The sequence below is a fragment of the Mus musculus genome, chromosome 6 (assembly GCF_000001635.26).
Source record: "Mus musculus strain C57BL/6J chromosome 6, GRCm38.p6 C57BL/6J".
Lineage (NCBI taxonomy): Eukaryota > Metazoa > Chordata > Mammalia > Rodentia > Muridae > Mus > Mus musculus.
The window spans coordinates 29,841,384-29,867,783 of NC_000072.6; the positions used below are offsets into that span (position 1 = coordinate 29,841,384).

The window sequence follows — 26,400 nt, forward strand, 5'->3', positions numbered from 1 at the left end:
CAAACAAACAAACAAAAAACCTTTGCTAGAAAAAGTAGGCAATTAGCCATGTTAGAATGAGAATACCTACCAGGGCCGTCACACACTAAAGCCATTTAGTAGGCCATCAGCTGAGACTAAAGCACATAGGTTTTAGATACAGGGTTTTGGAAATTACTTGCATATCACAAATAAATGAAAGGCTGGCCATAGTGCCACATGCCTTTAACTCCAGCACTCAGAAGGCAGGAGGGTCAGTTGAACACCATTCTTGGCAATATAGCAAGTTTGACATCAGTCTGAACTACAGGGCACGCTGCCCAAACAAACAAGCAAGCAAGCAAAAAGAGAATAAAGAAAATGATGAATTTGGCAAGAAAATGTTTACTATGAAGAAGAAACAGACTACAATAGAATCTTCAAGAGTGAACTACAAGAAAAAAGCCGCAAAGGAAACTAACAAGAAAGGGATCTTGGAGATAAGAGGAAAGACACATACAGAGGCTGAGGAAAGGATACTGTCAGTGCAAAATCCAAACGTGAACTAAGCTGAGAAATACCCTTAGGTTTAACAAGGACTTCGTGACCACAGCACAAACAGTTGCAGTTGATTGGCAGTCAACTGAAGACCACTAGGAAAGGACATTGTAGAAAGTCAAAATGTTGGCCATGAAGCTAGATGCAGAGAGCAGCAGCTGAAGTGGCTGATAGTGAACTTATGGTGAGGACAGGAGACCTGAACATACTCTCTGCTAATGAGCAGAAGCCACTAGAAACTGAAGTTAGATAAACAGGACAGGAGTTTGTTGACAACAGAGAATAGTCTCCAAAAAGATGAGAGAAACTTTGATCCAAGCATCCTTACTCTTTCATTGAAACAGAAGGGAAAACTGGAGGTGGTAATATATACCTGCATGGGAGGTGGTAATATATACCTGAATGGGAGGTGGAAGCAGAGGGGTCAAAACTTCCAAATCAATCTTGGCCACATCGAGAGTTCAAGACTTGTCCAAGATCCATAATAAATGAGATCCTTTTGCCAAAGGAAGATAAGAAAGGAACAAAGGAGAGGAAGAATGGGTATGTGTGAGCCTGTGGTTTTGGGTGTAAAGAAGTTGAAAGACCATCTTCTATGTAACAGTATGAATGAGAGACAGAAAAGTCACAGTAAGGAAATACTGATTAACTAGGTTATATTGATCTATCTGTGTGCTTGGCTTATTTTCAACAACTGAATACCTCAAGCAAGGGTAGTCCTGGGGGTTTGAATGTGGATTTTCATAAGCCTTCACTGTGGGTAACATTAAGACTTGCTCTTGCAGCTAGGTATAGAAATGTTAACATTGCTTTAAGATTAGAAGATTTCTTTTGTTTTGTCATGCTGGGAAGAAAACCCAGATGCCTCATGCAAACTCTATTATTAAGCCACATCCATAACTCAGGGCAGATGAGTTTGGCTAGAACATCTTTATTGTAGAAAAATGTTCTTAGAAACAAAATTTAAATGATTTATGGACCTCACGAGAGATACATGTAGCCGTTTCAGGCAAGAATCAGCTTATAACCTGTAAGTCAGTAAGTTTGTCATTGAAATCATCTAGTGTGTGGAAAGTAGCGTCAGCCAGTGCCTCTGTTTTCAATCCTACTTCAGCTTCTGTCTTAGTGACTTTTCGGCTGCTGTGAAGAAGCATCATGGCCAAGGTAACTTATAGCAGAAAGGGTTTACTGTGGCCCACAGTTCAGAAGGATTAGACTCCATGACCATAATGACAGGGAGAACAGCAGCAGGCAGGTGTAGTGCTGGAGCATCAACTGAGAGCTTACATCTGGTCCACAAACATGAGTCACACAGAGAGAGCTAACTGGGAATAAAGAGAGCATTTGAAACCTTGGAGTGACACATCTCTTTCAAGAAGATCATATGTCCTAATCATTGCCAAACAGTTCCACTGACTGAGAACCAAGTATTCAAATATATGAGCCTGTGAAGACCATTTTCATTCAGACCAACATGGTTTCTGTTGGTGTGATAAAACATACTAAAACCAGCATGGGGAGGGTTTATTTGGTTTACAGGTTGATCATCACTGAGGAAAGCCAAGGCTACAAACTCAAGGCAGGAACCTAGAGAAGAACTGAAGCAGAGATGTGGAAGTATATCTTGTTCTCTTTACTCATTCAACTACTTTTTATAGCTCAAGTCCATCTGCCGAAAGATGGCACTGGAGGCATGTCCATAGGCCAAGCTAATGGATACAGTTCCTCAATAGAGTTGCCATTCTCTCAGGATTCTAGATTGTTTCAAGTTGACAGAAACTAAGCAGCACAATTGACCTCTTTTTAGCTTAATACACAAACATAGTACTATTTAATCATAACCTTTTTTTTTTGTCTCCAAGAGCTCATGTTAATATAATATAAAACACAGTCTAGCTGGTTCAGTGGTGGCGCACGCCTTTAATCCCAGAACTTGGGAGGCAGAGGCAACTGGGTTCCTGAGTTGAGGCCAGCCTGGTCTACAGAGTGAGTTCCAGGACAGCCAGGACTGCACAGAGAAACCCTGTCTTGGAAAAAAAAAAACAAAAACAAAAACACAGTCTAATTTGAAAAGTCCAACAGTCTTTAACATTTTCAACAACTCCAGGATCTATTTAAAATCCAACATCTCAGCTATAAAATCTAAAATAAGTTACATACTTTTGATTCCAAAGAGAATAGCAGAACCAGGGCACACTTAGAATAAAAATCAAAGCAAAACCAACATCCAAGAGTGTAAACAAAATCCTCTAGTTCACCATTTGGAACTCACTCACTGTCTTCTGGACTCCAGAGAGCTTAGGCAGCTCTGCCATATGCCATACACACTAGTTTATCTGTAGACTCAGGCTGGTCCTGCTGCAACTGTCCTTGGTAGTTTCCGGTATGCTGGGGTCTCCACGGCAACTAAGATTGCACCTTTACCAGTGGCCTCCTGGCCTCTCTTCAGGGACTTCAACTTGGCCACATAGTTCCAGGCCTCAGTTTCCATCCATAACCCCTCAATTCTGAGGTCTCCGCTGCCATTGGGACTGTCTCATGTTCCTTAACACAAAAAGGCCTATACTGTGTGTTACCCAGAAAACATATTGGGCCTGGGCAAATGTCACAGTGGTGAAGAACACTTGCTAAGGACTCGGATGCAGTCTCTAACACCCATGTGGTGGTTGACAACCATCTGTAACTCCAGGGGACTCAGTGCTTCTAACCTCCACAGGCACCAGGCATGCACAGTGTGTGTGTGTGTGTGTGTGTGTGTGTGTGTGTGTGTGTGTGTGTGTGTATTGCAGGCAAAACCACATATACATAAAATTAAAAAATCTAAAGACCATTTTCAAAAGAAAACATGCTAGTTATGTATATAGTGCTATTGAGAATAGGTTTGAACTTATAATGAATTTAATATATGTTAAATAAGATGCCTTTAAACACTTTTCAGAGCTGTGAATGTGTTATGTGACAATCCATAGTTTAGCATGTCCAGTGACCTTGGTTCAATCTCTAGTACAGAAACAAAGGAAAGTCCCCAGTAACCAGAAGAACTCCTAAAACAAGGTTATCTATTAGTTGATCACATGCATCTATCCCTGTATTTCTCGTAGAAGCAGTTTTTCATTATTGGGAAGTTCTGTGTTCATGCTAGGTTTTTTAAAAAGTTTGTTTTGTTTGGGGGGGGGGTGTTGTTTGTTTTTCAAGACAAGAGTTTCTCTGTGTAGCTCTAGCTGTCCTGGAACTCTGTAGGCCAGGCTGACCTCGAAATCAAAGATCCATCTGTCTTCCTCTCGAGTGCTGGAAATAAAGTTGTGTACCACCACTGCACATGCCAGCTTCATGGAATGTAACTGCCTCAAACAACAAGAGTCAGTGTGCTTTGCAATTTTGTCTGCATGGATTTTAAAGCCCCCAACGCACATTATAGCTTACTTGAGTACAAGTTTCAGAAGTTTGCTTCTAGACAATAAGTGATTTTATTTATGAAAAAAATTCCCTCAGTTGTTTTTCTGCAGTGCGGGGATTGTACCTAGGGCCTTACATGTGCCAGGCAAGAGTTCTCTACCATCAAGCTGCATCCCTCAACCCTTTAGATCTTCTCTAAGAGTCAGCAATTTACTAGCCATACCAGGTGCCACATGCCTTTAATTCCAGCAGAAACAGGAGGATTTCTGAGAGTTGGAGGCCAATCTGGTCTACATAGTGAGTTCCAGGACAGCCAGAGCTACATAATAGAGAAACCCTATCTCAAACAAAAAAGGGAGTCAACAATTTTTACTTCTTCTATTTTTGTTTCTTAAACAGGTAATTGCTTATGTTAGGATGCAGACATAGCCACTTTCTAACGATGGCTATGCTTGGTTGACTTGCTGTGGAACTCTATGGACTGTGTATATTTGGTTATGAAGAGAGCTGAAAAACTAAAGAAGTTTTGCAAAGTAATTGGATTCATTTTTTGACATGAGAGTGGCAGGTAGAGGGATGACAGTAGTGCTTGTCACAGACATCAGGACTGTTGATAGAGTGTGTGGGAACTGAGTAGTACATTGGAAGTGGCCGTCATGCTCAGTCTTTCTTCCCATGATTTCTCATGTCTGTCGTTTCGTTTTCTTCCGGATAATCTGGAGAACCAGACTGGCTGCTTTAAGATTGACCTTAAATTGTTCTCATTTCTGGCTGCTGCACTCTCCCTTGAAAGTATCACAGCGCCATCTTCCCTGAGAGTGTTTTTATCACACCATTCTGCAGAGATTGCTGCCCTACTTAGAAACTGGCTTGGCTGCTCCTTACCTACCTCCAATTACTATCTGCCACTTCTCTTTCATTAAACCAGTGTCTTTACCTACCAGCTTAGTTCTCTTACAGTCCCCTCCCTTCACGTTGATGTATTGTCTCATGGTTCATAGTGTAGAAGGGGAGACCTATTTTAGATGTAATTCTTTCATCCCCTTACCACCACAAAGTTCTCTATGTTTACTCCTGTTCTCCTCCTGTTATAAATAAATATATTGCATGCTAATATATAATTATATCTAATAATGTAAATATATTATTGGCATTATTTTGTCTACTACACATTTATTTTTCTCTTAATAGATGAGCAATGTTGTATATCCTTAATGTAGAAAATTAGAAAATGTGCCAGCAATTTTGGAACCATTAAGTCTTGTTAGTCTCATAATGCAAATAGTGGTTCTCAGCAGCACCACTGTACTCCCCAAGGATACATTTGTGGATTCACCGTCTGCAGACCGAAGATAGTAAAATAAAAGTTGTGTCTGAATAATTTGACTTTATCTCTTATCATTATTCCTCAAACAATACAGTATAACTGCTACATGGCTTTTACTTTTTATTAATTATTATGAACTACCTAGAGATGGATTATAAGAAGATGTGTGTTCTATATAAATACAAGACCATTTACTTATCAGATTTTGATGGGGGAAGGGCATCCTGGAGCCAGTCTCCACCCCCTACTGTTGAGGGAAAAACGCTACTTAATATATGTTGATTACAAGGGATTTCCAAACACTTAAGGTTCCCCAAAGTATTATTAAAAGGCAAAGACAAAACTGGCTGTAATGTTATATGCCTTTATCCTAGAAATCAGGAGGCTGAATTGCCATACAGCCAGTACCAGGCCATCCAAGACTATGTAGTTAGACCTGATCTAAATGGAAAAAAAAAAAAAAAAAGAAAAAAAATCACAGACAGGTGTTTCATCTCTACCTTAAATCAGTCAGTGCTGTGGGGTCTAAAGGAAGTTAGTTGTTCATTTCTCAGATACTGACTTCTGGGCTTACACATGTGCATTGTCAGCGAGCAGTCTACTACAAAGCTACACTGCTACCCTAACCTAGATAACTCTGGTATTGAAAATGTTCTTATCTATGAGTGAGATGTAGGTGTAGTGACTTCTAAAATTTTATCAAGCTACAACCTTTTGATTTGTTTTTTGTTTTGTTTTGTTTTGTTTTGGTATTTGTCACATATGGTTTCTCTGTGTAGCCCTGGCTGTCTTGGACTCAGTTTGTAGACCAGGCTGACCTTGAACTTGTGAGATCTGCCTGCCTCTGCCTCCTGAGAGCTGAGATTAAACGTGTGTGCCAGTGTACTTTTTATGTAGATAAATTATGTTTCTAGAAAGTTTATTTAAAAGGAAAGACTATAGTAAAAACTATGCATTTGACATTTAATAACCACACACTTCAGTATTTTTACCTGCCACTTTCAGTGCCCAATCCCATAAGAATGCTGAATGTAAATTCTTTCTCATTCTGTTTTTTTTAGGGTTTCAGAAGTTTTAAGATAAACCTTGACTTTTCTTGGAGGCAGGTTTGAGGCGGACTGAACCCTGACCTAAGTATGTCTGAATTTGCTATGTCAGGAGAATTGTGGGTTTAAGTCCACACTCCACTCCCAGGTTAAAAGACGTAACAGGAAGGGAATACAGTAGCTGGGTGCTCAAGTGTACTGCAGTCTCTAACGGCTTAATTGCTTATCTGAGAGACCTGGTTGGATTAGTAAGTGGCAGGAGGGTACACAGCTGCCTCCCTGGTCACAGCTTGGTTATGCCTGTTTCTGTTTGCCTTGTCACTTCTTCCTCACACCTGTCTCCTTTCCTTCTCCTTCCCTCTGAGGTCCCTGTCCTAGAATCATCTTCTCTCAGCAGCTTGCATTCACTGTTTGTCTTGTAAGCGTTAACCACCTGAAATACAGGAATAAGACGCTAATCTCAGGGAGAGCTTAAACTCTAGTGTGGAAATAAGCAAATATGACCAACTGCCATATCCATATTAATGTGGACTATGACAGGGGTTATTTAGTAATTTGTGGACTTGAGTCTATGTTTAACCTTTTTATTTGTGTATGTGTATGGTATGTGAGTGCACACATATATATGCTTGCCATAGCATGTGTGGGGAGGTCAAAGAACAACTTTCCAAACTCAGTTCTTGCCTTCTATGTTTGTTTTGAGACAAGAATCCTCTTGTGTCTTGCTGCTGTACTGCTGCGACCAGGCGAGTGAGCTTCGGGCATGCTCCTTTATAATGCTCCTTGGGACTTCGTTTTGAGTAAAGTAAGGCAGTTTTGGAGCATTATAAAGAAGAAAGTGATTTGATGAGATTTAAAATAAAGAAGGTACTGACAGTCGTGTATATGTAAGTGAATTCAGCATCTCTGTGGGCCTCCACAGGTGGAATAATAGCAATAATAGTAAAGTTCATACCGCCCTAGGAGCATCCAGCTGTCCTTGCTCTTTTGAGTACTTTTTACCATTTTTATTTGTTTTAATACAAGGTTTCATATAGCCTAGCCATATTCTCCAGCCCTGCCTCCTGACTGTGGGATTACTGATGTGGGTCACTACGTCTGGTTCTGCTTTTTTGTTTTGTTTTCATTTATCATTTTGTTTGTTTGTTTGGGGTGTGTGAGTGTGTGTGTGTGTGTTTGTGTGTGTGTGTAAAATATGTGCAGTGGTACTTGTATGGAGGTCAGAGGACAGCTTCCCGGGGTGGGTCCTCTCCTTGCACCGTTTGGATATTTGGATTACAGACATTGAGCTGAGGTTGTGAGGCTTGGCAGGAAGCTCACTACCCAGTGAGTCATCGCCCCTGTGCCCTACTCTGCTGTTTACTTATTAACTTACTTGATCCTCTCAAAACTTCCCTTTAACAGAGGAGTAAATAGGCACAAGGAGACTAGGTAATTGTTCAAGTTACACAGTGAGTGGAGAGGCTTGGCCAGGCAGTCTAATGCTACTCTGCTATACCTGGTTAAGGCCAGTGTAGCTTCCTGGTACTGGGTTTATGTAAACATGCATATTAATCTTTATTTTAAAAATATAAGGCCTAGAACAATGGCTCAACAGTTAAGAGCACTTACTCCTTTAAGTACCCAGGTTTGGTTCCCACTACCAAGATGGCAGCTTACGCCATCTATAATTCTAGTTCTAGGGGATCTGCTGCCCTCCCTGGCTTCCCCGGGCACTGGACACATACAGTGCATGTACATATATACAAGCAAATACTCACACACATAAAACCTTTTTAAAAACCAACGTTATAAGAATAGTATTGTTATCATGTTTTAACAGATGAGGTAACAAAGGCTTTAAAAAGTATTTGGTTTGCCTGATGATAGCCCAGAAAGTGTTGGAGCTAACCTAAAGCCTGTTAAATCTTCACCAGTTTCAGAACATGAGGAAACTGAGAGGTGAGAGTCCTCCCATGAGTGAGGATGGGAGACGGGAGGGAGGGCTCAAGTCCTGCTATCATTGGCATTTCAAGCTTGAGGAGGCGTGGTAGCATCCTGTTCTGACAAGATGTTTGACACAAACAGCTTATAAAGGAGAAGGTCATTTTGTGTCATGGTTTCAGATTTTCATCCATGGTCATATGAGCACTTTGCTGGTCACCACAATCTGGTCACCAAGTCTTCGACACATCCAAACCATAACCAGGTATGGGACATCTGAGGCCTACCAATTCAAACCAACCTCATAACTAAGTAGATTGATCTTTGAACCCAGGTGGCTAGGAACTTTAGCCTTTAATAACCAATAGCTTCTGTGACTAAAGAATCATGACTGCATTTTCTTATGGCCTCAGAGACACTAAGTGGATCAGAAATACTGAATGTTGGGCTTGAATGTTTGGATCTTTTCATAGTCCACTTTTCCCCTCAGTTTGTCATGAGAGTCATCAGGTGATTTGCCCAAGACATAGGAAGTCACAGGAACAATCTTCGAGGATTTTCTAATTCATTGCCCTGTGCCTTGTGGCTCTAGGTTCCAAATGCTTGAAGCTTGTACACATAGTGACTTCTCTATGTGTGTGCTTTCTGACTTTGACCTCCAGAAGTCCTACCTTGATGCCTTTTCCACTGTGAGCATGTGCTTGCTCTGACTTTGGGTTATTTGGCATAGCCTCAGAGGTTGTGATTGTTCTGTGAAGTCACCACTGGTAGGAACACAGCTGGCATACAGGATGTTTAGCTGTTTTTGGAATTAAAGCAAGCTTCTTGAGTTGTGATATAGATGGCTTCTAGAGTTAGTCTAGTTTGTTGAGCTTGCTAGCCCCTCACCTAAATGCTGTTGTAGTATAGTCATGTGTGGAGTCTGCGTCACTCCTGCTCTGGCTGTGAATGGATCTTGTAGGATACATTATAACGAAGGGTAGTTATTGGGATCAAGTTTCTAACATATACCTGTCTCTTATGTCTTCCAAAGTTCATGTCAGTTAATGTGCCCTAAAGTCTAGGCGAAATAGCTGTTGTTTTTTTATTGTAGAGACAGTACAGAAAGGGGAGTAACACTGTAGCTTTCAAATGAAGTCTGCTTTAGTTAAACCTACACTAAGAAAACACAAGTTATGTTTAGGGTGCCAACATGATATATTTTCTTCAGTGTATTGCTAATTCTAGTTCCCTTCAGAGTCATTTGCTTCCATGGTTTAACATGACCATAAAGGCAGTCGTCCCTGTCTATTCAGTCATTATGTGAGGAATATAAACAAGAGTGTTTGGTAATTAGTGGTCATTGACATGTAATTCTAAGGGTTGGGCTCCCCTTCAGCAGTAACACAGACTTTTGACCTTGCTTTGTTCTTAAAGGCTCCATTATTGCTACAGATCAGAATGGTTTATAATTGATTTGGATCAAGCAATGGAGAGTAGATCATATATCCTTGCAGATTTAATATAATTAAGGATTAAATGCCTTCAAAACCACACCACGAAATAAGTCAGTAATATTAATCCTTATAGATATAAAATAATGTACCAAATCTTATAAAATGGGCATAAACATTTTAAATATATTGACTTTTATAAGTTTTCCCTATAGTGTTATAAGATACCCATACAGCGCACAGAATTTTAGAACTTACATTATCATTTCTTAGGCTTCTCCTGCAAGCCAGGCACTGTAGTCAAATCAAAGTTGACTAAGCCCCTAAGAAGCCTGCAGTCTATGAGGAGTGAGCCCACGGGTGCAACAGTTGTGATGAAGATGGCTAGGCATGGTGCTGTGGCCAAAGAGCAACATTAAACAAAAGAGAAACTCTTCATTTTAGGGGAGGTTTCATGAGGACACTTATTTCAGCCAAATTTTGGAGAATTTGAATAAGTGAGGGTGAAGGTGGTAAAGGTACTAAACACATTTTGCTTGAGTAGAGGCCTGAGGTAGGAAAGGGCGTGGCTAATGAGGTGTCATTAAGGCCTCAGTATATGTTCTCTTCCCAAAGCCTCTATCAAACTGGGAGATGGCAGTTTTATTTCATTTTTAGATTGGAAAGCTGGTGGGATAGTGAGGGTAAGTCGTGGCAGCATCTCACTCAAGATTGTCTGATTACAAAACCAGCCTGCTCATGGCTGCCACCCATGTGGTCTTCACCACAGGAGATAGCAGGTAATACAACTCACAGGCTCTAGGCCGCTAGCTAGTCAGTTATTGATGTTCTGCCTTCCCTGGCATCTTCCAGCTACTCTTCCTAGGTATTACAATCCTTCCCTGTGTTCCATACCCAAAGGATTCATTCTTTTAAACTGTGAAGCCTAAGTGGGGGAAGCCTGTAATCATAATTATAGTATGATTATTAGCGTCAAAGAAATGAAGCTTGCATCAGAGATTAGCATAGTGCTGGGCTGGCAAGGCAGCTCACCAGCTGACCTCTGACCTCCACACACGGACTTTGGCAAATACTCCCCTACACACATCTTTTACACACATAGCAATAATGAATGTTTTTCCTTCAGGTGGGATCTCACTATGTAGCCCCAGCTGGCTTGGAACTCACTCTGTAAGTAGACCAAGCTGGCCTCACACTCAGAGATCTGCCTGCCTCTGCTTCCCGAGTGCTAGGATGATAAGCATGTGTCACCATGACTAGCATTAATTTCTTACGAGTCCCTGGTGTTTCAGGTCTATGTTATTGGGCTTCCTATGGCAGGGACTGAACCTACATACAGCCTTGCACACAGTGGACAACTGCTTTATTCCTTGGCATCTCTCAGCCCTTTTGTGGTACTCTTGTTTTCTTGAATCTGGCCTCATACTCACTATGTTACTGAGAATAAATAACCTTCAACTCCTGATCGTCTTGCCTTCATCTCCTAACACTGGGATTGTAGGAATGTACCACTAGGTCTAACATCTCTCTGGTCTCCTCCTCCTCCTTCTTCTTCCTCCTCTTCCTTTTCTTTCTTTCTTTTTTTTTTTTTAAGATTTATTTATTATATGTAAGTACACTGTAGCTGTCTTTAGACAACCCAAAAGAGGGCATCAGATCTCTTCATAGGTGGTTGTGAGCCACCATGTGGTTGCTGGGATTTGAACTCAGGACCTTCGGAAGAGCAGTTGGTGCTCTTAACTCTGAGCCATCTCTCTAGCCCTTCTCTTATTTTTCAAGACAGGCTCTCACTGTGTAGACCAAGGTGGTCTGGAAGTCATAGAGATCTGTCTGCCTTTGTTTCCATGCCCTATGTTCCCAGCCTCTTACTGGATAGATAACATCCTCTCGAACTAAGCAGATAGATCTGCTTTGTGTATATAGATAGATAGATAGATAGATAGATAGATAGATAGATATAGATATAGATATGTATATCAATCACATTTTTTCAAGTTACGTTTTCTTTACAAATTTCAGAAATGTGCAGAAAAGAGGAAGCTTATATGGGGGAACATAATGCAGAAACAACTGGGATCCTTTCTAATCAGATGGTTTACATAGGAAAGGATACTGTGTTGGCATCCTGTTTCATCCTGACCCCAGACCCATGAGGGAAAATCAGCATTGGACTTTCTCGGCACTTGTCTGAGACCCCTGGGTCTCCTGTATGCCCTCACTGGGACCGGGATTTGGGGAGGTGGGGGTGTGTGGGAAGGGCTGGCGAGCAGTTCTGTCTAGCCTCTGTGAAACATTCCAGTCAGCATTGTGCTGTTTCTATAACAAAGGCCCCTTAGACCTTCTTGTGCCATCCCTCAGGGAGCCAGCAGAGGGAGCTGTGGTCCCAGAACTTTTTTCAGCATTACAAGTTTTAGCTTTGGGAAGAAAAAAACCAAACATCTTTCCTGACTTCATCTGAACTCCGATGCAATAAGAATTTAACTTGAGATAGGTGGTGGTGCCAGCCCCCTGGTGGGAGCAGACCAGGAGCTTCTCTAGCTGCTTGAACTTGAAAGCCATAAAGAACTCCGATTTCAAGGAAACGCCTGTTTACTGTACTGATCCAAATCAGCAGCTCTCAAGAAAGGGGAGTGCCTTCTTGACCTCGATCTTTATTGATCTTGGTATCAGCACTTGCAGTGACGTGTCCTGAGGGGGCGGGAGAAAGTTAACTAGGGCCTTATACTCAGAAGAAAGCCAGCCTGTTGCTGAAGGAAGTCTGCACAGAGGCGATGGTCTAGAGTGCCCTATAGGCACTGCAGTGCAGAGCTTTGCATCCGCTCTGATTCCGAGTAGTAGGCAGAGGTTTTGAGGCTGGCTGGTAAGAGATTCGCCAGGTGGTTGGCTCAGAATCTTGATCTGAACAGGAAGCTTCTGTGAAAAGAGATAAGAGCTTCTTTTAACCCCTGACCCCCGAGTCACTGGGCCTGTGGTGTTCTCTGTGGTCTTCAGGTAACCCTGGCCTTTGCAGACCAGCTTTCCATTTTGCTTCAGGACATCCCTTAGCCAAGCCTGCACTATGGAGAAGTGGGACGGTAATGAGGGCACCTCCGCTTTCCACATGCCTGAGTGGATGGTGAGTTCTGCTGCTTTCTCCTTCTGCTGCTTCTGACAGGACAAGGACCACTGCTGGGATCTAGGCTGGGCAAACAGCCACTATCTTCTGATTACCTCCTGTGCACTGGGTCTCTCCTGTGTGGTAATTGCCAGAGAGTCTAGGGAAGGGGAGGTAAAAGCAGGTAGGCCGGAGCAGCGGACTGCCCGGTGGTGGGTGCTGACCTACTATGCTGATTGATGTACTGAGCAGATGGATTGTTCTTTGATTGTTTTGTATTCTCTTTAAAGTTAATGTTAAGTTGTGCTTCGTGGGTATAAAATAAAAAAGAATATGGGTAAAGGAAGACACAAAACTAGAACTTATAAAATGTTACATTCTCCAGTATCTAGAAAATCTAACCATTTCTCCCTTCCCTGTCTTTTTTAGTCAGCTCCTTGTAGCAAGTGTATTGCTACAAGGCAAGAGTTTTACTTCTCTTCATACAGTGTTCCCAGATACCATATTTGCCTGATAAATAGTTTTAGTAAAATAATTTTAAGTTGATATTTGTTAATAAGAACTAGCACATAAAACCAACCTTGTGAAGCATGGTGGCACAGGCCTGTCATCCCAGCACTTGCAGGGTAGCAGCGGAAACTCAGGAGTTCAAGCCCAGCCTTAGCGACATAGTGAGTTTGAAGCCAGCCTGGACTCTAGCTGGTCCTATCTCAAAAACAAAGAGTGGCAAGTCGGCTGTTGATTTAAAAACTCTCTTAATTACATTTTGTTATGAGGGGAGGTGTTCACTGTCACAACACACATTTGTAAGTCAGAGGACAACTTGCAGGAGTCAGTTCTCCCTTCTGGGAAATATATCTAGTTCGGCTGCAGGGGTTTCTGTTCGATGATCTATCACCAGTCCCTTAACTGTTGATTTGAAAAAACTCCTTAGTGTCCTGACTGGTTTCTTATAACTCCTTGGACTTCTTGGACCCTGTCTATGTATTTCCCTATTATAAACTTGTTAAACTTTTATAATGCATTCTAAATTCTCTTTAGTTTATAGAGTTAGGGACTTAAAGAGATAACTATTAAAATAATAAGATTAAGTATATAGCAGATGTAACAAAGGCACAGTAGAAAATTCTACCTGTATATTGTGATTGTGAGGCTAGCCTGGGCTCTAGCTGGTCCTATCTCAGAACAAATGGTGACAATTTGTCATTTAAAAAAGAGATTTGCTTCTTTCACATCTGTGTGTGTGCCTGCTTGTCTGTATGCTCACCTCAGGTTTGCAGGTGCCAGCTGATTCCAGGAAAGGATGACAGATCCCCAGGACCTAGAGGTATAGGCTGTTGCGAGCTATCTTATGTGAATGCTGGAAATTGAACCCAGGGCCTCTGAGAGAGCAGCAGGTATTCTTAACCACTGAGCCATTTCTCCAGCCTATGTATGTCATTTTTATAGATGCTATTGGTATTGTTTTTAGTAATTTTTAGTATTGCGCTCATTTAAAAGATATCTGATGGAAAGCAGTTGTATTCGTAAGACGATTTCAAATGCAGTGACTTGGACTAATGGAAATTACTCTCTTCATTCTCTGGCTAGGTTTTTAACTCGTGTTTTGATTTTGTTCTTTGTTTTTGAATCTCCAGCAACTTAGTAATAACCTAAAGAGTAGGAAATTTGGTTTTGTTATAGGAGGGACCATAGCGAGACACTAAATTTCGTTTCTGAAAAGGAGTACTACAGGAGAACCCTACTGGACACAGCCATACCACTCCAGAGCAAAACAAAGGTTCTCGTAATTTACATTGTGTAAAGAGCAGTCCTCCTCGTTGTCCCCAGATAACATGTCTGCTCAAAAAGAGCTTCTCCCGAGACTGCTCCTTTTGCCTCTCTGCTTATGTGGACAGAAAGCTCTCCTAAGGGACTTAGGACTGTTTCTTAAGGCATGTGACCAAGGGCTTCCTAGTGTATGGAGGGCATTTTAAATATTTTGATGTATCTCTCTCATTTGGCCTTTATTTAAAAAAACAAAACACACACACAAAAAGACAGGAAAATCTCTTTAATCAGTAGGAAAGAAGTGCAGACCAGAAGAGAGAGGCTTATCTTCAGTAATGCCATGAGCTCAGTTGTTCTTTCTTCGACTTTTGAGGCTTTCTTTCAGATACTGCCCAAGTCATTAGCTTCTGATCTGGTCTGAAGGTGACACTGATAACTGCTTAGCCAGCAGCTAGCCCTATGCACCTCTGGTGCATTGCCTATAGATTTTCAGATCTCACCTGCAAACTGTAGAAGTGCCTTTTAATCTCCAATAAAAAACTCTGGAGCCAGATCCAACGTGCAGACAAAATGTCAAGAAATTTTTAACAAATGTCTGCCTTACTTTTCAGTATGTAGATTAATGTAATGAACTCACTACTGCAATGGCTCTGCTGCTGAAGGACACAGAGGCCTCTCACATGCATTTTCTGGAGGAACATAGAGCAGAGTTGTACCCTGCCACCCAATGCCCATTGTTAGTAATCACCAGCAAAGGGTCGTGTGTGCCCTGAGATTGATGGAGGATTCAGGCCATACTCTTTCCTGATATGTCTTGGGCCTTTGTAGGACAGTCAGGACAGAGTATGGAAACCCCAAGCTCAGTAAATGACAAGGTAGACCTCATAGGTGACACTCCATCAGTCACTGGAAATTCCTGCTGAAACCTCTGCTCCTCAGCAGTTTTCACATGAAGGAATTTCTTACCTTTATCCAGGCAGTTAAGATGCTGGGTTATTGGAGGGCTCACTCTGGAAAGATTTACTACCGTATTTTATTCTCCCTGATAAACCCTCGGGCCCTCCTGTCAGGTAAAGCATCTTGTTCTGGACCCGTGTGGACAGCAGTAAGTGCTGCTGGGTTTCACGTTTCAGTGTTCTCCTCCTGCACTCTCTGCAGTGCTTGGTAGTCCTCCATGTGGACTCTGGTTGCTTAACCTTCTTGAGTACAGAGCCAGCTTGCTGCAGTATTCTTTGGGCAAAAGTAATCCTTTTTTTTTTTTTTTTTTTGTAGGTAAAGAGTTATTTAGACTGCTCATTTGGTTTGGAAATCAAATACTCTTTAGGAGAATTTGAACTATCTCTGCTTGGCAATAAAACCTAAACTTTATGCATCACTTTTAGGCATCTGTGTATTCTAGGTTATGAGTTTTTACCTTAAAAGAATAGAAATATTAATATTTTAGATTTGTGTATCATTATGTAGCCCTCAAAACCTTCTTGTACCCTTTTTTTTATTAGATATTTTCTTTATTTGCATTCCAAATTCCTCTTGTACCCTTATTTTGGCACATTTTTATGTGTTGTGGTGCTGTGTGTGTAGATGCTGGAGGACAACTTGGCTGTGGTTCCTCGGCACTGACTACCTCTTTTTTAGACAGAGACTCACTGGCCTGGAACTCACCAAGTAAGTGACCCTGGCTGGCCAGCGAGCCCCAAGAATCTGCTTGTCTTTGCCTCTCACGTGCTGGGATTAAAAACTTGGGCCACCAAGATGGCTCTCTTTACATGAATTCTGGAGACTGAATTGAAATCAAACTCAGGCAAGCATATTTGCCTATAGTGCCAGAGGCTCTAAGTTCAGCTCCCAGCATCACGGCTTAAATAATAATACCACCACCTTGCTTTTTGTGAAATTAAGATAATAATGCCGACTTGGTGGATTATTGTACCTGGCCCAGGACGGTGGCTCAGCAAGTAAGGATGCTTGCTGTCAAGGGTGGGCCTCAGTGTGATCCTCAGAGCCCACGTAGGAGGAGAGAACTGGCTCCCACACTGTCCTCTGACCACCTCCCCACCCCCACATGAAATATATGTAGTAAAACATCTTTTAAAAGATACTTGCATACACTAATAGAAATAACCTGTGGGCTTGCAATACGCATTAGCACATCACCTCTTCAGAGAAATCAGGGAACACTTTCTTTTCCCTGGAAAGAAAGACTAGCTTTGCAAAACAAGCTATTATGTTGGCCTTTCTTGCTCTCGACAAGCAGTTTCTCCTCCCCTTTCCTGTCCTCTCCTCCTCTTCCCTCCCTTCCCTCTCTACTCCTCTCCTCTTTTTTCTTTCTCTTCTCACTGTCAAATCATATCCCCACCCAAATCTATAGCAGGCACCTAGTGTAGCATTCCTTGGGTTCCTTTCAGAAATCAGAATCGATAAGAGAGTTTTACTCTATTTGGTTAAATCTTTGTTTGGCATGTAATAAGGTCACTGTGATTCTGGGACCTCAGTGATAAATTCTCCCTTGTGATCACACCTTCCAGGAAACATTTTTTTTTTAATTGTGTAGAGAGTTTGTATGTGTGTGTGTGTGTATGTGCACATCAATGTATTGGGTGTGCGTACTCAACATATGTGCATATGTACACCCACCGTGTGTATAGAAGGAGAAGTTAGAGAAGGATATTGGATAGCTTTTATTGCTGTCTGCCTGTTGCTTTAAGACAGGGTCTTTCCCTGACCCAGAAGCATGGAAGCTCGCCATCTCCACTAGGCTGGCCGGCCAGTGAGCTCCTAGGAGCTGACTCCACACCAGAGTGCCTGGGTAATAGTGCACCCGGCCACGCCCAGCATTTTACTTTGGTACTGAGAATTCCACCTTATCTCCCCCCACCATACTTCAAAACAAGGACTCTTGACCGTGGAGCCCTCTCTCCAGCCAAAACATGCCTTGCCTTGTCTCTTCTTCTTAAGTAAAAAGTGAATGGGATCACTCAGTACTAAATAAGCTTCCGTCTTGAGATAAAACTAGATACTGAATGTAGAAACCAGCATAGAAAATATGCAAACTCAGTCATGGTGGTGCATTTGGGGAACTAAGGCAGCCAGGACAGCCTGAGCTGCATTGTGAGACTCTGTGTATAAATAAATATACAAATAAATTTTAAGGAAATAATTGAGAATAAAAAAAAAAAAAGAAAGTTGATTTCCTTGGTGATAGAGCTAAATCTAGTGTCCCCTGCCTGGCTAACCCAAGGGCAGAGTGTAGGTAGCATGGGGCTTCCTGACCACTTGACATCATTCATGTTTTTTCTTCCTCTCTTTATAAATTCCCTCATTGTTTCGGTGGCTCTGTAGTTAATTTTTTTCTAATGAGGTGAGGTTAACTAAAATCATCTGACATAGAAAAGGAGGAGGTAAAGTTAAAAGGGAACCTAATGAGCAAGTTAATTATATCAGGAAAAAGTGCACTGGTTATATAAATGAGCCATTGATGTATGCATGCATGTTGGACCTTACCTAGGGACTTGTTAAGGTCAAAGGAGCTGTGTAATAATGTGTTAGGAAAAAAATAATAAAGCAAACCATCCAGGGCTAGGAATGGCCGCTGAGCTGCTAACAGAGCTGCCTCATTATTAAATCCTGTTGGACGGCTGAAAGGGTTGTTGGAGCTGCTTCAGAGATAGCCACCTCCCTCAAAAGGGAAAAAAAAAAAAAAATAGAAGCAAGCTGGAACCAGAGCCAACAGAAGTGCTGATGAGGAAAGTTTAAAAGACCTACCACAAGGGTCCTTGGGCCAAAGAGGTGTCCTATTGCCGGCAATGTCACTGTCTGCTGGCTGGTAGCGTCACTATGCTGAGCAGCAAGAAGAAATACATTGTCAATAGCAACTCTGGGATTAAAGCCCAGGTGAGGCTAAGCTCCTGTTTGCCAGTCTTACTGCGGCGGCCATTACCACCCAAGGCAAGCTGCTTATTCCCTCTCTCCCCTCCTGTCTAGCCTTCATCCTTCCCTCTGGCGTGTGGTGAGTTACCCATTCTACCAGCCACTTTCTTCCCTTGCCTCGGTGTTAGACAGTGCTCAAGTGGAAGAAGAGGGGTGCCTGCAAGATCTCTGGTTTCTATAAGGTAGGAAAGTTAGGTAAATCTTGGAAGATCCTGCCAAGGTACCGAAACTCTCAGGGCAGATCATTGTTTTACAGAATTGACTGTGAGAGAGCAGTGTAATGGTACTGATGCAGCCACCAGAGGTGCCCCACTTAACCACGTTTGTTATCGGTGAATAGTAAACCCTTGTTATTGAGAAACTGCATAACTCACTATATTAAGTGGTTTCTCATTAATACTCTTGTATATTAAAAAGATGAAGGGGGCTTGAATTTAGTGAGAACTTGAGAGCCATTCTCAGTGTACGGTCTGTTTCCTTAGAAAGAGCCGAAGTCGGTGCCAGGATTCCAACAGCTGAGACTATAGGACAAGGAGCTCAGTTTAATGACACTACCTTGTGATGACAGAGCAGCTGGGTTTCTGCATGACAGTGTTAGGCTATGTAGGGGCAACTCAGAGGAGTGACTGGCCCCCTCTAGTGGTCAGTATGTACACCTACCTACCTGTCTGTGTGCACACACATGTGGCTGTTATGCCAGTGTGTATGGTTGGCACAGGGAGGTGGTGTTGCATATCTGAGGTAAGATTTATCTTTTAAGCCTTTTTAAAAAAGGGGTGCTCTACTGAAAATGTGGCTTTATTGTGGTCTTTAGAAAGATGTTCATTCCTTTTCCTTGATGGGCCTCTGAGAAAGAATGAAGGCATGTAGTTATCGTGAACCACATCGGTGACCTGAATGTCGGCATTTGCACTTGAGTTCCGTGCACCTTCCACCTTTCTCTTGCCTGTTTTATCAACCCTTAAAAATTACTTTGTGCAGACTTAATGCTTACTACGCTTATTAATATTCCCTCAAATACAGGCGATGAAGATAGAGTAAACTCTTCCAGGGTCCTTGATTCAGCACATGATTGGGTGCATAGGATACGGCAGGTACCTATCTATGCCGGAGAATTTAAGGGTTAATTACAAATCAGACCATATGGAGCCTATAATTCATATAGAGAGTACAGGAAGGAAGACATTATGTCAAATGCTGTGCTGGAAGTACAGAAAGATTCATGGGCCTCCTGTTGGAGTACATAGGAAAGGCACTTTATCCTTTTTGGAGTAAATTGATACCTTAGCAAAACAATCAGATTGCAGTGAGCTCCTAATCCAATGAATAGTCCTGTTACTAAAAGCAGTTTGTGAACTGAAGCGCTGTGCAGGCTCGTTGTTGTTGTTGTTGTTGTTGTTGTTGTTGTTGTTGCTCTTACGGCTGTGGAAATGCTCTGGATTCCCTGAGACCTGAGTGCTAAGCTTTCACTTTGGCATTATTAGTCCCCTTGTCTCAGTGCTCAGTGACTCAAGAGTTACCTCTCAGTGCAGGAAGTGTAGCTGCTGATTTCATTCTGACTTATGCCAATGGAGGAGCCATTTGTTTATCATTAAAGGTAGAATCCGTTGTCAGATCTTTAGTTCTTTTCTGTAACGTTTTGTCTATACCACTCATCATCTCAGCAACTGTGTAAATGTTTGGTTAGGAGAAACTTATTAATAAAATAAGTGTTAGGAGTTTTGGTCAGTAAAGCACCAGCAGCAGCCTTCAGCTGTAGGAGACAGAGGTAAAATTAGCAAGAAAGCCACTATTACCAGGTACTTCAACCATAACTGCAGAGTGTGTTTTGAGTATGCAATCAGTCCAGTCGTTTACTCCTTCTGCATCATCTGTAGTCATGGCTAATAATCAAGCATTTGGCTTTTAAAAGTGTTTTATGATGTTAAACATTAAAAATTAGTTTGTCTACTAGTATCTAAAAGGCTAACACATTTAAGAAAATCTTAAGCAAATTAAAATGGTTACCTGCTGTAGGTGGGAGGATTTACTCTCTCTAAAAGCTGTGATTGAAGAGTTTTTATTTCTGTTGTTATTATGGGAAAATTAGATTCACAAAATCATCTTGATCAGAATCACAAAGTCTATGAATGGCATAGCCAAGGTTTCAGTGCAATGTTCTGTCTGAATGGAAACCTTCCTCAGAACTCGCACGCACGCTGAGGAGCTCACAGCTCCGGGCAGGGTCTTTCGTACTCTGCTGTTTTCTCATCTAGACCTATGTACAGAGAATTGCAAAGATTTCTTTTTCCAGCTTGAATTTTCAGTGAAATGATAGAAAGTGTTTCTGAATATGACTTACCTTTCTAAAAATTTAATTTAATCATAATACTCCTCTCTGTGTCACAGTTATAATGTACAAAGTATATAGTCCTTGATAAAGGTCAAAAAATTATTCTTTCCAAAAAGAATTCTTTTTTTAATGTTTGTTTGTTTGTTTGTTTGTTGCTTTTGGAGAAAAGGGTTTTTCACTTTGCATCCAAGGAGAGCTTTAAACTCATTTTGTTCTTCTTCATTGGCCTCCTGAGAGCTGGGATTACAGGGATCTATCACCATGCTCAGTCCCAAGGGTGTGTCCCCTCCCCCCCATGCCAAGGAAGCACTGTACTGAGGGGAAGGAGAGGACAGGGTCTCAGCTTAAACTCTCTCAGTACTTGAACATGACTTTGAAGTTCAGAGTCTCCTGCCTCTACCTCCAGAGTACTGCACCACCATTCCAGTCTATGCAGTGCTAGGGACTATACCAAGGGTTTAGTGCACGCAAGGAAAGCATGCTGCCTCCTGAGCCACATCCCTGACCCCAAAGAGTCGTCCTGTTCAAATATGGGTTTGTTCCAGCAAATAAACTGCCTGGGAAGGTGACAGTCTGTAATAATGCGTGCTGTAAATGGATTGCTTTCTCAAAATACAGGTGTGTTTTCTTCATAGAAGGTGTTGGTTTGAATGAGAATAGCCCTGAAAGGCTTAGTCAACAGGGAGTGGCACTATTTGAGAAGGACTAGGAGGTGTGGCCTTGCTGGAGGAAGTGTGTCACTGTGGGTGAACTTTGAGGTTTCAAAAACCCATGCCATGCCCAGTTGTCTCTTTTTTTAGGCCTATGAATCCAGATGTAGCCCTCAGTATGATAATGAACTAAACCTCTGTAACTGAAAGCAAGCCCCTAATTAAACACTTTATTTTATAAGAGTTGCCTTGGCCATGGCGTCTCTTCATAGCAACAGAGCAGTAACTAAGATACATAACTAGAGTTCTTTTTCTTTCTATAATGAAGGTTCTTTTTCTTAGCAGATTCAGTTTGCTGACCAGAAGCAGGAATTCAACAAACGTCCCACCAAAATCGGACGTCGCTCTTTGTCTCGTTCCATCTCTCAGTCATCTACTGACAGCTATAGCTCAGGTGAGTGCTAAGCTTCTATAGACCCACCTGTCAGAGTTCATTGGTATCTGCAACAGACCTTCCATCTACCCAAGACCATCATTCTTGATAAATAGCCTTGAAAAAAGATACTTTGAATTAAAATTTAAACCAAAATTCTGGATAGAATATCTGGATTTCTTGGGACCTCAGAGTAGAGTTTTATTGAGGCCGCAGTGTCTGACAGAGGCAGAATAAACAGGATGAGGAAGGAAATTGAGCTCTTTGATTTACTCAGGAGCATGTAGTTCACCAGTAGCCTCCACTCAATGACAAGTAAAAAGACATTCATTTCCCCCATTGTTTAAGGGTCATGTCCCTCTAGGTGGTACTTACAAAGTAAGTACCAGGACTAGGGACCCATCCCAGGGCTTTGTGCGTGCTAAGAATCAGTCCATACTTCAGCTATACATTCAGTTTCTTTTGCAGTGAAAGGTGGGAACAGGGTCTCAGCTCCCCTATGTAGTACAGGTTCCTATGTAGTTAAAGATGATTTTGAAGTTCTAAATCTCTTAATTACCCCAAGAAATAAGATGCTGTAGCTATTTGAAATAAGTGGGTGCTTTGCCTTCTCCTCAAAGCAGTGACATTGCATTGCTTATTACTCCTTCCTACCTTTAACTCACTTTATTTACTAACTTTATTTACTCACTTCCTTTAACTTTATTAGTGCTGAGTTATCACTTAATGTCACATGAGTTGTTGCATTGTAGGCCCCCAGAGGGACACAGCAGTGCCCAGTAGGAGTCTAAACTAAAGTCAGGGTATTTTACTTTGTTCTTCCGTTAGAAGGTGGTAGGGAGCCCTTAATGTTACTTCTTAACATTGAACTAGTAATAGTAATACTCAGGAGAAAACTTTTGTTTGTTTTTTATTTTTTCTTGTTCTTCCAGACAGTGTTTCTCTGTGTAACCCTGGCTGTCCTGGACTCACTCTGTAGACCAGGCTGGCCTTGAACTCCTAGAGATTTGCCTATCTCTGCCTTCCAAGTGCTGGGATTAAAGATGTGCACCACCACAACCTGCTAGAAAACTTTTATCATGACTAAAATTGTATTTGTTTTTCACACAACTAAGAAGGAATTCTTATTAGGTAGAGTTGGTTGGGAAGCATAGCTTTTCAGCTGGGTAAGTTGTTATTACACATTATTTACATTTCTGGGTTTATTTTCCATCCATAATGATTGGAAATGAGGAACACTGTGTAGTATTAACCTCTATGATTTTTGTCTAAAGATCCCCATCTTTAATGAGATTGAGTCTCATTTTATTCTACTAAAGTAACTGTTGGAAATTCATGAACTGGTTGATTTAACTCTGGAAGCCATAATGTGAAAATGAATTGTCAAATAGTCTAGAACATTTTAAGATATGTGTTTGTCATGTCATTTTAAGATCAGTACTAAATAATAATGATTTTAAATTTTAACTCAAGCCCAATCTTTTCTCTGCACAGCCAGAGCCATATACATCTGTGCTCTTGAAACCAATGCCTAACTTCCTACCCAAGCACCTCATAGGCAGGATACTTTACAAATACTGTATACCTGGAAGAATGAGTGGTTTCCACGTAAGCCTGTAGTGCTTGTATATAGCTCATTGATTAATAATATTAACTGGTCTCATCCTGATAAGTTTGAACCTTGTACATTGAACTATATGAAATCGCCATCTGTGCTAGCTAAATTTATGTCAGCTTGACACAGGCTAGAATCATCAAAGGAGGGAACCACAGTTGGGAAAATGTCTTCATAAGATCAGACTGTAGGCAAGTCTGTAGGACATTTTTTTAAATTAATGATTGATGTGAGAAGACCCAGCCCATTGTGGGTGGGGCCATCCCTGAGCTGGTTGTCCTGAGTATCTAAGAAAGAAAACTGAGCAAAGCCATAGCAGTGCCCTTTTATGGCTTCTATATCTCCCCTTGGCTCCAGGTTCCTGCTGTGATTGACTTCCTTTGGTGATAAAATAGTGATTTAGAAATGTAAGCCAAATAAACTCTTTCCTCGCCAGTTTGCTTTTAGTCAAATGTTTCATCTCAGCAATAGTGATCCTAAGACACCATCTTTATTTTTTAAAATTATCATACGTGTTTGTTTTATGCCCCTATACATGCAGGTACAAATACAAGTTTGTATTCCATGATCATGAGAGCCTTGCTTGTCTCTACCTCAGGTGTGTCTGTATCACAGGTGTGTGTCTTAACACGTCAAACAGTATTTGGGTCATAGTAGGTGCTAATATTTACTGTAAGGTTGAGGAAAACTGGAGAAAGAGAGATGACTTTTGCAACCTGACCTACATTTACCCTAACCGTCAATCTACAATGAGAATGTTGTACAAGGAGAGGGTCTCCTTCAGAACTAGTGTCTGCACAGCAGGCTTATGCTGGGGAAACAAAGTCGTCAGCCTACTGTATCCACTGATGGATAGTAAAATCAGGAGCTGGAAATCACAACGCTTGGTTTTGGAGCAAAAAGTAGAGATATGTGGTGGATGCTGGAATTGTCATCTGTGTGGCAAATGTCCATCTGGCCTCATAGAGAACATTTAAATGACAGGGTCACCTGGCTTATCTAGTTATTTATTTCCCCATCAGCTTAAGCCCTTACATAATCTCTAGGACTTAAATGTTTTACTTAGAAATAAAACTCACCATTTTTAGTCCCTATCTTTTTAGGATAATCTACTAACCTGGGTATGCTCATTTGGATACATTCTGGATTATGTTTTCAAAAATAGTGTCTATACATGTAGTATTCACAATATTTTCTGACCTAATCTCTAGGAAGCATTATTTCCATGAACTCAGTACTTTTCATTTATTTATTGTTAACATTTTTGAGGCAATATCTCTACATGCCTTGCTGTCTTACTTAGTATACAAGGCTCTGCCCATCTCTGCCTCCTGGCAACACTTTTAAAATATAAAACTCTTCTCTTAAGCAACAAAACTCATAAAAGCAAATGAACAAAATAACTTCTTCTTCATGTTTAGACCAGAATCAGCATTACCATTTATGCAAGTGTTATCCTTACAGTGAGTGAATCAGTTACAGATGAGAAAGGATGAAGTACTTTACTTTTAACTAGCATTTAGACATTTTGAGATACTTTTAGATTTTTTTTTTCAAATTGTGTTTGTTTGCATTGGGCAGCTATCATAACTTCTCTCATACTTCTGAAGTCATTCATTAGTACAATCCATTCACAGTCAAACATGGGTCCCGACTGTTATTTCCACTAACAAATAAATAGATTGGGCCCAAGGGGAGCCATCTGACTTTAATTAATTTAATAGGACTAATTCAATCAGAATTCGGGCTGCTTGCTTCCTAACAAGTCTCACAGGTGCCGGGAGAGAACAGGAAATCAGGTGCAGTGTACACGCATGCGTGATCCTGTGCATGTATGCATGTATTGCATGTGTGCCTGTGTTGCATGTATGCAGTGAGATGAGCTGTGGATTAGTAATTCATCAAGTTATGCCTTGGTTCTTGAAAGTTAAAGGAGAACATCCCATAGTAAAACGGTATTGTACTTTGTAGGTAATCTTTTCTGCCTAAAGACGGAAACATTTTAGATATTATCTCATTTCCTTGTACAATTTTTTATTAGTGGTAGTTTAGAGAAAGGGTGAGCCTGTGGAGGAAGGGATCTATTATGCTCCCTGTTTTATATTAGGGTAATTGAAAATTGGACATTCAGTAACCTGGGAATGAAGCTAGATCCTCTAGTAGGTGGTGGATTTCTTCCTTTTTGAAAGGCAGCTGTGCTCAGCACTGTACCACTAACACTGCACCACTGCTCGCTGTTAGTGACTGAGCTGCAGAGTATACTGATAATTACAGATATTTTTAGAAGCTTCAGAATGCCGTAGCAGGCAAATTCAAGGCCAGTCTGTGCCACTTAGAGAGTTCCAGGTCAATCTGGACAGCATAGCATGAATTATTTAAAAAAAGTAAAGGTGGCAGAAATAAGTGTGTTCAAAACTAAATAGATGCTTACCATATTAGTTGAATAAAGTTTCTACCATGCTCACAGAAACCCTTCTCTCGGTCTGGGCCCGACACTTGTGCAGCCATGAATTACAACAGTGTAGTCGCTGCCTTTTGTACTTGCCAATGCTAGCTCTGGAAAGAAGACTGGGGAAAAAAAAAAAAAAAACCTTTGGGGAACAAAAGCATTCCTGACTGCTATTAAGAAGATAAAGCCCAGTGCACATGGTGGCACACATGCCACGAGCACCTGAAGCAGAGGCAGGCAAACCTTTGTGAGCTTGAGGTCAAGGTAATCTACATAGCAAGTTCTAAGATAGCTAGGGCTACATAGTGAGACTCCGTTTAAAAAGAAAGTAGGGCTGGTGAGATGGCTCAGTGGGTAAGAGCACCCGACTGCTCTTCCGAAGGTCAGGAGTTCAAATCCCAGCAACCACATGGTGGCTCACAACCATCCATAACAAGATCTGACTCCCTCTTCTGGAGTGTCTGAGGACAGCTACAGTGTACTTACATA

General features: G+C 41.4%; 1 protein-coding gene across 12 annotated transcripts in view; it reads left to right on the forward strand.

Annotated features, from left to right (window-relative positions):
• Ahcyl2 (S-adenosylhomocysteine hydrolase-like 2) overlaps positions 1 to 26,400 on the forward strand; it is a 143,932-nt gene that overhangs the window by 73,005 nt on the left and 44,527 nt on the right. For 3 of the 12 annotated variants that reach the window (NM_001171000.2, XM_030255642.1, XM_030255643.1), the window contains one exon: positions 21,760 to 21,868. In NM_001171000.2, the coding sequence (NP_001164471.2) occupies positions 21,760 to 21,868 (109 nt within the window). Of the gene's footprint in view, positions 1 to 12,357; positions 12,502 to 12,632; positions 12,757 to 18,212; positions 18,451 to 19,110; positions 19,174 to 21,756; positions 21,869 to 26,400 lie in introns of those variants that run through there. The other 9 variants (XM_011241082.2, NM_021414.6, NM_001347084.1 and 6 more) reach the window with 8 other exon arrangements.